Source organism: Oncorhynchus nerka, linkage group LG3, assembly GCF_034236695.1.
Source record: "Oncorhynchus nerka isolate Pitt River linkage group LG3, Oner_Uvic_2.0, whole genome shotgun sequence".
Classification (NCBI taxonomy): Eukaryota; Metazoa; Chordata; class Actinopteri; order Salmoniformes; family Salmonidae; genus Oncorhynchus; species Oncorhynchus nerka.
Window position 1 is genome coordinate 44,077,580 of NC_088398.1, and position 14,139 is coordinate 44,091,718.

Consider the following 14,139-nt stretch of genomic DNA (forward strand, 5'->3'; position numbering starts at 1 on the left):
CATCCCATTTTCATACCAACTGTTAATGTCATATCTTATTTATGCATACCACTGTCCCTTTTAATGAGCAATTTCAGGTCAGTGCAAAGCCCATCCTCCTCCAAGCTGTGGCAAGGCAGACGTGTGAATGAAATGCCTTCAGTGTTATTTGATCGAAATTAGGCCATTACAGCCATAATCATAATGGCAACAGTCTTTACATAATGTATGCTCTCCAGAAACGATCCATCTTGGGGTGAAACAGCAACACTTGTATTGAGGAAGCAGCAGAAAAAAATGAAAACACAAAAGCATAGATCTGTCTGGAAAAATAAAGTACCATGCTAGACAAGGTAATTATAATGTAAGCTGGTCCCATCGTAGAAAAAAACTCAAGCTAGGCTTTTTTTTGCCCACATTAATGCTACAATTAATTATGATAATCGCTTCTGGGTATGAAAACAAACATCAATTTTAGAAAACCTGGCCTTGCACTACATCTACGAGATATATATATATATGTGTGTACTGTTTAATTTTGGGACCACTTCTATAATAAATGGCTGAATTGATCTGGCATTACTGTTAAAACCAAAGACAAAGCAAAGTTAATAAAATTGATTGTCAATGGATTCGTATAAACATTTAAAATGCTCTCTCGGCTCCAAAAAATTACCTTAAGCTCTTGGGTTGGGTTCAAATAGCATAGTTTTTCTAACATACTCAAAACCATTCTAAAAGCTTCATTCAAGGTTCCTTTCATGGACAACTGCATTCACAGCAAGCTTCTATTGTATTCCTATCTAATGCATTATGCTTTGTTGAATATTCATAGCTGCCTTGTCCAGAGCAAGGAGGGTGAAACAGACTGGGTCCTGGGAAAATTGTGGTGAAGTTGGGTTGAACAAGTCACAAAGCATTCTTCTGTGATTGCAAGACATCTGCTGAAATCCCATCCAGACAGAGGGGCATTTCTAATGTCTGTCTGCACAGTCTATTTCTAGAATGTATTGTTGTATGTAACCCCTTGGCAACAAAAAAAAGAAAGAAAAGACTGACAATTTCAATTGGACTCATCTGCAAGCCACAGAGGGCCATGATTAGAAAGGGATAGTGAATATTGTGAACATAATATTCTGTTTAAATGCATTTTGTCTGAAGGATATGCATTCATAATATTGAAATATATCCATAGTGCCTCCATAGCAAGAAGTATACATGTTGTGCATGCTTATACATTTTTCAGGTGAATAAGCACAAAGTAACTTGAGGAGCACTGAGGAGGAAAATGCCCATTAAAAACAGTTTAAGGACTGAAATATACCTTTTCCTAAGAGGAACTATGGGAGTCCTGATGTATCACATTACAAGAAAAACACTCCTCTGGGCCTTGTGTTTTTCCTGACCGGATCATTTGTTGTTCTTAGTTGCCATTTGATCTGTGGGATTAGTTACTGGTAATCTGTTCCTTCAACTGAACTTTGAATCAGGATGGGCTAGCTTTGTTTAAATCTAGATACATGGCCATGCCCTACTCAGTAAAGTTAAAGCCTATACTTTTGAAAACAGACTGCATGCTGCAGTTGAAAAACTATGCATTTGTACAGACTTTTCAACCAATCATATAACCATTTTTTCCCACAAACTAACACACGTGCCGTGCCATAAATCAAACTGAACAGATAGCAGCCCGGAATATTTATCTTAATCAAGTTCAATACTTACACTTGATCATTATCATAATCTCTACCTGAATAATCTAATTATTCTACAATTAGATTAGACAATTATCAAGTTGATTTTTTTACATTAAAAAAAAAACATACACAATGCATGATTACCTCAAAGAGTTTATGCAATCTGTTTCTGTTCCTGGAAAGTACAGGCTGGAAATGTGATCCACTGTCCCGCCTAGTGGCCAAGCTCCTAAATCAACGTTATATGAGTTCTCTCCTGATCTTACCCTGTGAGATGTCAGATGTTATGGATCTCTAACTGTTGACGTCACCATTGGACCCTTGCTGGAGGGCTATATGACCAAAATGTACATACATTCTCCAGATGGAAGTTATTTTCTAGGAGCAAAATATAGATCGCTTAATCCGAAGGTACGGAACAAGGACAATTGGGTTGTATTCATTAGTGTACACCATTTCAAAGCGTACCAAAATGCTTTGCAATGGAAACTGAAAGTGAGTTTCTTATTAGACAAATTCAGATAGATCCATCGCCCATAAGTCATTTTTGTGCCTAATGAATACTACCCTCTAGTGCCATGGCAGAGCCAGGACAGATTTTCATACAGATGGAGGGTCGGTGCGATACTTCTCATGCCTGACAGATGACAGTGATTTATAATATTAAATATCCCTTAAGGAGTAATTAGAATGTCCTCAATCCGGTGTCCTAATTCATCACCCATTTAATTATGCATTGACAGATGTATATTTAGCTGTAAAGTTCTGTAACGATCTGAGGAATGGACAGAATAATGCTGCTTGGATATGGTTGACATCACTTCAGATTGTTCAAGTGTTGCACTTTGGGGTTAGGTAGGTTTGCAAAAATCCCAGAAATTGATGTCTATCGGAATTGGGGGGGGGGGGTCCAACATTCCAGGAGTCCTCAAACTGTGTTTTCTGGAAAACCTGGACATTTTGACACTTACTGGAATTTTGAAACCCTAGGGTTGGGTAGGATTCTTCTCATACAGTACTTTATAGAAGGTATTTCCATGCCTTTGGGTTAAAAGGTTGAAGCCCCTCCTAAAGGAAAGGAAATGCAAACCAATGTATGAGGGATTACTTTGAGATTCCATTGACAAACTATGTAACACAGTCATGTCAACTTGTGCCATGTTTGCCAAAAGAAGCAACAAGTACAGCAACTACATTGTAAAGTGGCTGTTCCACTGGATGTCATAAGGTGAACGCACCAATTTGTAAGTCGCTCTGGATAAGAGCGTCTGCTAAATGACTTAAATGTAAATGTAAATGTACATCAACTGCATGTACCGTCTCAAGCAAGCACAATCTTACAAAATTTGCCCACAAGAAGAGATGCTCACATACAGGGTACAAAACATTAGGAAAACCTTCCTAGTATTGAGTTGCATCCCCTTTTGCCCTCAGAACAGCCTCATTCCGTCGGGGCATGGCCTCTACAAGGCATCGAAAGCGTTCCACATGGATGCTGGCCATGTTGATGACAATGCTTCCCACAGTTGTGTCAAGTTGGCTGGATATCCTTTGGGTGGTGGACCATTCTTGATACACACAGGAAACGGTTGAGAGTGAAAACCAAGCAGCGTTGCAGTTCCTGACACAATTCGGTGCACCTAGCACCATACCCCTTTCAAAGGCACTTAAATATTTAGATACTCTGAATGGCACACATACACAATCCATGTCTCAATTGTCCCAAGGCTTAAAAATCCTGACATCAATAAGGGATCATAGCTTTCACCTGTTCAGTCAGTCATGGAAAGAGCAGGTGTTCCTAATGTTTTGTACACTCAGTATAAATCAAACATAGGACAGGCAGGCTCATAACTCACAAGTAGCCTCAGACTTCAGTCTTCAACAAGAATGGACTTGAAAGGGGCCTCCCGAGTGACGCAGCGGTCTAAGACACTGCATCTACAGATCCTGGTTAGATTCCAGGATGTCCTTGTCCCATCACTCTCTAGCGACTCCTGTGGTGGGCCGGGTGCATGCACGCTAACACGGTCGCCAGGTGTACAAGGTTTCCTCCGACACATTGGTGCGGCAAGCTTCCGGGTTAAGCAAAGAGTGTGCCAAGAAGCAGTGCGGCTTCGCAGGGTCGTGTTTAGGAGAACGCACGGCTCTCGACCTTCGCCTCTCCCGAGTCCGTATGGGAGTTGCAGCGATGGGACAAGACTAACTACCAATTAGGGAGCAAAAAGGGGTAAAACATTTTTTTTTAAGAATGGACTTGGTCACACGAGACCAGCTCACAGGTGATGCCCAAACTTTATTGTGTGTAACAAACAGGGCTTAGGTTTAAGCCAAATGAAACAAATATAGCAAGGTAATCAGCAAAACGCTTTCAAATACATTCATAGAACTTCAGGGATGTAGTGCTGACAAAACACCATTTAAAAGGACCACTCCTCAAACTGTAACATATCACTAATGCATTAGTAAAACCACTGACCATATTCATGAATTAGAATTTGGATTAATAGCTTTGTAAAAAAATGAATTATGAGTGTTTATTCAGGTAGTCCCACCAAGGACATTGTTAGAGAAAGACAAAACGATCCTCACTCAAAAATGTTGTTTTCTCCCACAAATAGAAGTTCATACATGTCATTACAGACTAATGCACAACAAATCATATCTATTATAAACGTAATCATCTGTAGAAGCCTTTCACAGCACACAAACGACAATGGGACACAGGATTACAGATCCCTTGATGGGAAAAAAAAATGCACACTGGTTAAAATGTGTCTCTTTGACCTATTTTACAAGCCTTGATCTGTTTGTTTGAGGTATGAATGATGGATTAGTCCCTCTGTACTTTCAATGACTTGTATTGATCTCATATTGAGAACTAAGAAATTCAAAGTTCTGACACTAGGGTAAGAGACACATTGAAAAGTATGAGCACTTACAAGGGCAATACAACATAAAGATGTGTGAATGATAACACATGTCAGACTCGCCATGCGGTACAAAGATCGCCAACTTTAAGCAGACAGAAGACGTCGGGAGACCCAACTTCTTTGACGATTGAAACACGTGATTCTCACAATTCAAAAAGGAGTATCGAATTAACGGCATGCAACGCATTCGGTGCGTAGGCTAAATGTCATTTGACAATATATTTTTGTTCGTATCCTGTTTGGCTAGCACAACAAAGAAGAAAAAGAGCAGACTGACCCAATACCCACATGGGAGCCCATTCAGACAGGCAAAAGTGCAAAGGACGGGACATACCGTGGCACTAGTTGGTGGTAAAAGTGTTGCTACGCCATGTCATTCCATAGCAGGATGTAATTTTACCTGTCAACGCATCTCTTCGGAACCAGTCTTAATTAAGAGGGTCACCTTTTTCTCTCTAGGCCTCTCCTCCAACAGTGACTCCACACAGCAGAATCTTAGAGCAGGATCTCCATTAAGCCATGTCATCAGCCTCATCTAGCTCCTCTGTCTCCTCGGTCTCCACTAGGCAGGCCTCGTCAGAGGTGGGAGCCCTGAACGGGGGGTGGTACTCGAACGATGCGAGGACGGCACCGAATTGGTGCTTCTGGTGCAGGAACCAAAAGACTGCCGAGATCCCCATGATGGCGACCACACTCAGAATGACCAGAGCTGAGAGCAGTGGACTAGTAGCTGAGCAGGACATAAACAATGCAGGGAGAGAGGTTACCATTGATCTTACTGTATGGCTATTTAAGAACAAAATAAAGGGGAAATGGCTTTGCTTCACTTACCGGGTTTGCCGTTTTTCTCTGCTTCTGAAAAATAAATGAACAATATATTAGTGAAACATAACTAATATGAATGAAAATAACATCTGTATACGCTTGTTGATCAAATTGTCAAAACAACACATGGCTGCTACAGTGGGCCTATGTCCGTCCACTGGTCTATGTCGGCGGGAAATTAAATTTTTCTGTGTTTGGAGGTTATTTGAAGGCCGCCTGCTGCGCACAGACGATGTTCGTTATGGGGTGTCCCGAGTAGAAAGACAAATGCTGCTAAAAAAAAATACAAAAATAGGGCCTTACTTTCAGCAGTCTCACAGACCACTCCATTCTCTAGGTTTTCAACACAGCTGACTTTCTCCCACTCCCCTGTGGTGCTGTGCATTGCCACACAGGTGTCCATGGGAATCAAGTCAGGCGAGCTGGAGCTGTTCCCCCAGTTCTTAAAGCTCAGGCCCGTCTCATCTTGCCACTTAAAGTCCTCATCTTATCAAACAGAAAAAACAAGACATCAAAATTTGAAAAATAGCAATTACTTCACTTATTCTCTCTCCCTCTGTTAATTTGACTTGTCTTTCCTTCATAAGCCAAACAAACCTTGTCTGAAAGAAATAAAGTTATGCAGTCAAAATAACCCTGTTCGAAGAATACCAGTGGAATACAAGTTCATAACTTCCCTTACTGGGCTGATGAGACAGCGGATTGCGCGGTCAAATGGAACAGAGTATATCGGTTAAATCTATGACATTAAAATGCCTGTGGTAACTTGTGGAATAGACACCGGCTGGAATGTGCTTTTAACCAATCAGCATTCAGGATTAGACCCACCCATTGTATAATATGGATTATGCCAGCCGGTGACGTAACCACATTATTCGGTACAATCACATAATAGGGCAAAGTAGCCTTCATAATACAGAGGTGCCATGATTTCAGAATAAATATCAGTTCTTACTTACCGTCACTGTCATAATACATGCCCAACCACACATGGATGTTGCCTTTCCACACCTGCGGACTGTACTTGATGATGAAATCATTCTCCTCTGCACTTTGGACACTCACCAATTCTAAGAGACAACACAAGACAATCTGTTGCAATTGAAAAACAAACATTGAGAGTAGTTTGAAATGGTTAAATTAAATCAAAGCCTATTAGCTAAACCAGGAATGGGCAAATTTGAGGGGATGGGGGCCACAGTGATTTGCTGAACTCATCATGGGGGCCACAGTGATTCACAGGTTTGCATACCTACATCCATACATGCAGTCAGAGCTGGCCTTAGCCTTCTTGGGGGGGCACTAAGTGAAAATTTACAAGACGAAAACTGCTTATGCACAAGCTAATTTCGAAATTGCACCTTGTGTATTATACTACTCTAACTTTGAATAGTTGAGACCCCGACAGTTTTTTGTATAATTTCTTTTGTCTTTGGAAATTGATACCTGGGCCTACAATGATTAAAAAAAGTTGCAACATATTGATGACTTGTAAATACCATGTCCTGAGCAGAGAGACTTCGCAGCTGCAATCGTATAACTTTTAGCCATGTCTTCTTCTCCATGGACAAAGTGGTAGCATCTTTGTCCAAAAGGCACCCAGGTGCGCCCATCTGCAGGACAGTCTGTGGGGAGAATGAATCATTAGACAACCACTAGTCTCAATCCTCATTTTCAAACAAAAGTAAGGTGTCCCTGGTCCTAACCTAAATTTCCAACAGCTCACCGAAAACAAGTCAAACAAGAGCCACCAGTGTTATCAGTTGGGATGTGGTTGGTGTAAGAACGTACCGTAAGCCCACTCCACAGCTAGATTGAAATGTCGCGGATGGAGCCATCCAATTGGCCACCTTTTGGGTGGCTCAAACCGTTGGAAAGTTGTCAAGGTTTGTTATGCATGTTAATAAAGCAGAGTTCCCAAGTTCAAGCCAGGTATGAGCTGAATCAAGCGACATGACATCCATGTTGAGCTGCTAAGCAAGCAACATGACATGCATAACAGTGATGCCGTGATCCTGATGCGCAAATGGGCTCAGCTCAACAGCTGGGTTCGCTGTGTAGCGAGTTTAAAGAGGGTGAGTGTAACGGAGTTAAGAGCGTACCGTAAGCCCACTCCACAGCTAGCTTGAAATGTCACCGATGGAGCCATCCAATTGGTACCTTTTGGGTGGCTCAAACCGTTGGAAATTTGTGAATCAGCGGAGGGCGGTCACCTGTGTTAGCAAAGCAGGGGTCCCGAGTTCGAGCCAGGGTGGTACTCGCTAAGCAAGCAACGTGAAGCTGTAACACCGGCAAACAAGGATGTTTGGAGTGATTCTTCACAAAACCCAGACACAATATTTATCCATCGAATAGTCATTTGGAGGAAGGATTGTTGACATTTGTATCTAAAAGCATAATTGAGAAATACTTTATCGAAGCTGGTCTATTTATGACATTTAAGACTCCATAGTGTTTCATCTATAGGTGCTACAAAGTGTCAGATTAAGCTTTACCGCTTGCTCTAATAGGAGTAGTATTTTGATTTCGAAAACTTTTTTTTTTACATTTAATTTATGAATATTCCAAAATATAAACATGAATATTGAAAATAAAATAGTTTTGATTTGGCTAATTTTTCTATTTTTTTAAAGAACGTAATATACTCTACTTGCAAGTGGGATCTCTGCTGCTTTTAGAGTTACAGGTATGATCCAATTTGTATGCATTACCAACAGAGTGAATGTGAAAATATATATATATTTTTTTAAATGGTCACCTCTGTCATTGCACAGGATGCGCAATGATGCAAGTAAAAGGAGGGCTGGGATTGGTTACATTGCCTACCATTCCAATTTATATGTTTTTATTTTATTTAAATATAACCTTTATTTAAACTAGGCAAGTCAGTTAAGAACAAATTCGCATTTACAATCACGGCCTACACCGGCCAAACCCGAACAACGCTGAGCCAATTGTGCACCGCCTTGTGGGACTACCAATTACGGCCGTTGTGATACAGCCTGGATTCGAACCAGGGTGTCTGTAGTGACACATCTAGCACTGAGATGCAGTGCCTTAGACCTCTGCATCACTCGGGAGCCCAAAGTATTCGACGAGGATGGGATCAAATGGGCCATAACCTTAAAACTAGCAGTGATCCCACTCTTTTTTTGTCTGTGTTTCTTGAGGAATCACGTACTTTTTTTTAAAGCAAGTACTTTTAAAGCGACCGTCTGGATGTTGTGCAGTAATTTCAAATAATTAAATATACCCTTTAAATTTAATGTATATATACCTTCGTGAGATTAGTGCAATTGCATTATCTTGTCAGATATAAATGCCATGTCAGCGAAAAGGTCATGGAGTAAATTGTTTGTTTACATTTTGTAGGTGGGCCCCCTTTGACATTATGCACATTTTACAGAAGACGATTTGAAGACTAGGCTACACTGCCTTGCTACCTTTGGAAATGATGTGGACACATATTGTTTGCTTCAACAGTATACCTCGATGTCTGAATTATAACGTACATTGTTACAAGCCAAATTATGAGGGCAGCTTTATTCGTTTCTAATAAATACTAGAATATGTGGCATGTAACCGAATGAAAAAACACATGCCGACAAGAAAATCGTCAGCAATGTTACAATGTCGTTCAGTGAACTTTTGTCGAAATGTTACCCCGTTACACGTTTAAACTGAAAGCACAACAAATACTTCAACTTTCTCGAACAACACGAAGTGAGCATTTCCCATCCACTTAATATAATAACATTAAACAATAGTTAATTATCTCAACTTACCACCAGCTAAAGTAGATTGCCAATAAACAACAACGAAAAGGAGATTGCATAAGGATAAGGGGCGAAGGTGCCATTTCTTCATTGACTCCATGTCCGCGAACTCCAACTCATGGCTCCGAAGTTTTTCAGAGCTTCATACGTCAGCATCTCACATTGAAATGTAACCCCACCTCTAGGAGTGCCCGAATTATCATGCTCCCTCAAAAAGTAGACAAAGTTCGACTCAAGAGTGGTTGAAGCGTGTGGAAACAAATGATCACGCTGAAACTAATTTGTGAATTGCATGATATTGCATAGCTGCATACTGTTGACATTATTAGTCAAGTTGAAGAATAGCATTACGTTAATTACATTCGATTTCATTTTCAATTGCTTTATTATGGATTGTGGAGAAGGAGATTTTGTTATGTTTTGTTTTGTCACAGGAGTATGGGCCCCATGAGGATATTGGTTTGGAGAATAACCCATAAAGCCTCTAGATGGTGCCATAACTGCATAAATGTCTAGATTTCAGTGATTGCAACCCAGTGGTATCACATTCTGCCTAGAGTGCCTCATTATGTTTTGAAAAGTATACAGTCACACAGGAACATATTTTATACATTAATTCAACTGAAATTAGTGAGCAATTGGATGTAAATATGAAGCACAATAAATTCCATTAAGTTGTAGGTTGGTATAGCCCGATCCTTACTTGTAGGCCTACCATGACTCAAATGATGAATAACATTATTGTCTCATTAATTAATGCAAAACTCCCCGTGATTCTGCTGAGTTGACCAGGATATGGCTAAAAAAAAACAAGAAACAAGATGCGAGACTTGAAGAAGTGAGAAGACCGTTGGTGAGAGCTGGAATGGCAGAGTGCTCAGTGGGATACGTGAAAGCCAGTTCTAGACAAAAGAAGATTAGAGACACTGCATTAATAAACAAGACCAAATCAACAGGGAGCATAGACGCAATGTCTACTGCATGTCCACTCCAAAAGTTCTTCGGCGATGCCAGAAATTCTTTGGGGGTTTAATAACATCCAATCTGCATAGTTGGGACTTGGAAGATATTTAATATAAATCACCACACATTAGCTATGGACAAGACTGTGATTGATATCTCACACGTACTTAATATGTAGGGGAGAATGGGGTAAATTGAGAATATCTTTATTCAGCATCAGTCTGTCAAGGGAAATATATAATTTTTTCTAACAAAGATATTTCAGGATGTTGTGTATCCCTAGAAAGAATCAGAATTAATGTAAGCATTACAATTCCAAAAAAGTTGTATCTTGGCATGACTTACGGGGTAAATTGTGCCTCAAGACAGGGTAAGTTAAGCCACCTACACATTTCTATACTCAATGTAATATTACCACCACCATCGTTATTTCCCAAACACAATTCAACACAATCACACAGTTTTTTTGTCTTTAATGATTTTAAGCACCTTTTAACAAAGGTTTAACACCTAACACTTTGTACTTAAAAAAAACACTTTTAACATAGCCCAGGCCCTGTTGGTACCTCATATCCCAGAGATAATGCCTTGCGTTATGCCAGGGAAGAAAACACTTACATTTGTTCAACTTGCTATTGGCTCAACCATAGGCTCAACTTATCCCAATAGACTGTCACATGGCTATAGAAATGGAAACATTGTGATTTTAGAGACACAAAGTAACAATAGCCTATGATTAAAGGGACTGCAGTCAATCTATTACTAGGCTCACTCCGTCATCGTCATTATCATTAGGCTATTTACATAATTCAAATACAATCTAATCACATGCACAATTCAATAACCCTCCATTCATTCATTGATATCGGTGAGGAGAGATATATTGGTTTTAACAACAACATATATCTAGGACCAAGTTTGCTTGCGTCTTGCCTGCGTCTATTTGCGAAGAAAATACATTATTTATAGTTCTAGATATAGTATAGGCTGTTTTTAGTCTTCAGCCTTCATATACTGTAACCATATGAATGAATTGATAGACAATATTCTGGTGAGATGATGGCAGTGAACTATTGAACTATTAACATAATATATTTACAAAAGAATACACACACACACACACACACACACACACACACAATCAAGGGTTTTTCTTTAGTTTTGCAATTTTCTACATTGTAGAATAATAGTGAAGACATCAAATCTATGAAATAACAAATATGGAATCATGCAGTAACCAAAAAAGTGTTAAACAAATCAAAATATGTTTTAAGTTTGAGATTCTTCAAAGTAGCAACACTGGGTGGGCCATCATTGTAAATAAGAATTTGTTCTTAACTGACTCGCCTAGTTAAATAAAGGTTATATAAAAAAAACATTTAAAAATAATTTGGCTTGATGACAGCTTTGCAAACTCTTGGCATTCTCTGAACCAGATTCACGAGGAGTTCCCACATATGCTGAGCACTTTTTGGCAGCTTTTTCTTCACTCTGCAGTCCACTCTGCAAGGTCATCTGATGCAGCACTCCATCACTCTCCTTCTTGGTCAAATAGCCCTTACACCGCCTGGAGGTTTGTTGGGTCATTGTCCTGTTGAAAAACAAATGATAGTCCCACTAAGCACAAACCAGGTGGTAGCCATGCTGGTTAAGTCTGCCTTGAATTCTAAGTAAATCACTGACAGTGTCACCAGCAAAGCACCCCCACACCATCACACCTCCTCCTCCATGCTTCACTGTGGGAATCACACATGCTGAGATCATCCGTTCACCTACTCTGCGTCTCACAAAGACAAGGCGGTTGGAACCAAAAATCTCAAATTTGGACTCATCAGACCAAAGGACAGACTTCCACCTGTCTAATGTCCATTGCTCATGTTTCTTGGCTCAAGCAAGTCTCTTATTATTATTGGCGTCCTTCAGTAGTGGTTTCTTTTCAGCAATTCGACCATGAAGGCCTGATTCACTCAGTCTCCTCTGAACAGTTGATGTTGAGATGTGTATGTTAGTTGAACTCTGTGAAGCCTTTATTTGGGCTGCAATCTGGTGCAGTTAACTTTAATGAACTTATCCTCTGCGGCAGAGGTAACTCTGGGTCTTCCTTTCCTGTTCAGCCCTCATGAGAGCCGGTTTCATCATAACGCTTAATGGTTTTTGCGACTGCCCTTGAAGAAACTTCTAAAGTTCTTGAAATGTTCTGTATTGACTGACCTTCATGTCTTAAAGTAATGATGGACTTTCATTTATTTTTGCTTATTTGAGCTGTTCTCAAATCAAATCATCATATCAAATTGTATTGGTCCCATACACATGGTTAGTAGATGTTATTGCGAGTGTAGCGAAATTCTTGTGCTTCTAGTTCTGAGAGTGCAGCAATATCTAACAAGTAATCTAAAAATTCCACAACTACCTAATACACACACATCTAAGTAAAGCGATGGAATAAGAATATGTACATATAAATATATGGATGAGCAATGACCGAGCGGCATATTTCTTGTCAAAATATGGACTTGATCTTTTACCAAGTACCAAGGCTATCTTCTGTATACCACCACGACCTTGTCACAACACAATTGATTGGCTGAAACGCATTAAGAAGGAAAGACATTCCACAAATTAACCTTTAACAAGGCACACCTGTTAATTGAAATGCATTCCAGGACTACCTCATGAAGCTGGTTGAGAAAATGCCAAGAGTGTGCAAAGCTGTCATCAAGGCAAAGGGTGGCTACTTTGAAGAATATCAAATATTTACCCCTTTTTCTCCCCAATTTCATGGTATCCAATTGTTGTAGTAGCTACTATCTTGTCTCATCGCTACAACTCCCGTACGGGCTCGGGAGAGACGAAGGTTGAAAGTCATGCGTCCTCCGATACACAACCCAACCATGCCGCACTGCTTCATAACACAGTGCGCATCCAACCCGGAAGCCAGCCGCACCAATGCGCCGGAGGAAACACCGTGCACCTGGCCACCTTGGCTAGCGCACACTGCGCCCAGCCCGCCACAGGAGTCGCTGGTGCGCAATGAGACAAGGACACCCCTACCGACCAAGCCCTCCCTAACCCGGGCGACGCTAGGCCAATTGTGCGTTGCCCCACGGACCTCCCGGTCGCGGCCGGTTACGACAGAGCCTGGGCCCGAACCCAGGGACTCTGATGGCACAGCTGGCGCTGCAGTACAGCGCCCTTAACCACTGCGCCACCCGGGAGGCCCTGCTTACCCCTTTTTCCATGTGGTTTCTTCCTTCACACATTCCATTAAATGATGGCCTCTTCCTAAATAATTGGTCAAATTATTAATTCATTAATTTTTGTGTATGGTTTCCTAGAAACAAGGGCGGTTCAACTTACCACACTCTCCCCTACAGTAAATACGGATCTACAGTTATTATCTTCAGGAGCCCTCCAGGACCTGATACCGAGCAAATGTTTTAGATTGAACCTCTGTGAGTGAAGACAGAGCAGAAGAGCAATACACCCAGCCATTCAACGTCATCGGAATGTTAAATGTAACAGATCAAACATAATGGTCAGATAGAAAGATACAACTGTTAGTTCACTCCACTGAGATGCCGGAGGTTGATGTTTCAGAAAAGACCAGAAAAGATCAAGAGCTCTTTGTCCTCTCCCTGTGTAAACGCCACATACTTTGGTGGAACAGAAGACATGATTTTTCGTAGACGGTAAAATCATTATACCTTTGTTGAGATGGCTCCTCTTGGAGAGCTGCTGTGCTGATATTACCTGCAGCCAGACGAAAGGGCAGAACGGGTAGTATGATATAGTTATGGTGGAGGCAGAAGGCGTGCCCGGCTTGTACAGTAGATGCAGCTGGCTGCAAGCCACAGACAGCTGCAGCATGGATCTGGCCCCTTGTCGGTCTGCTGCTCATGGCTTCCCGTCGGGTGGCACCACACCCTGCAGGAGACCAGGAAGACCCATCTGCCAGTCCAGGGCCTG

At 41.0% G+C, this 14,139-nt stretch overlaps 1 protein-coding gene across 1 annotated transcript; it reads right to left on the reverse strand.

Moving 5' to 3' along the window:
* Positions 1–4,980: 4,980 nt before the first annotated feature.
* LOC115108501 (CD302 antigen-like) lies at positions 4,981–9,377 on the reverse strand. The gene is made up of 6 exons (XM_029632905.2): positions 9,220–9,377; positions 6,934–7,059; positions 6,394–6,504; positions 5,738–5,920; positions 5,441–5,464; positions 4,981–5,339 (listed from the first exon to the last, which is right to left on the reverse strand). Exons 1-6 carry the CDS (start codon positions 9,308–9,310, stop codon positions 5,122–5,124), a joined length of 753 nt encoding a protein of 250 aa, XP_029488765.1. The 5' UTR covers positions 9,311–9,377; the 3' UTR covers positions 4,981–5,121.
* Between the last annotated feature and the right edge of the window lie 4,762 nt (positions 9,378–14,139).

What these genes read in the sequence shown, in the direction of transcription:
- LOC115108501 (XM_029632905.2), bottom strand. Translation starts at nt 9,310, where the DNA reads ATGGAGTCAATGAAGAAATGGCACCTTCGCCCCTTATCCTTATGCAAT. An exon ending in GCAATCTACTTTAGCTGGTG is followed by an intron (nt 7,060 to 9,219) that starts GTAAGTTGAGAT and finishes TTCTCCCCACAG; the next exon opens with ACTGTCCTGCAGATGGGCGC. An exon ending in GGTCTGTGAGACTGCTGAAA is followed by an intron (nt 5,465 to 5,737) that starts GTAAGGCCCTAT and finishes TTTATTTTTCAG; the next exon opens with AAGCAGAGAAAAACGGCAAA.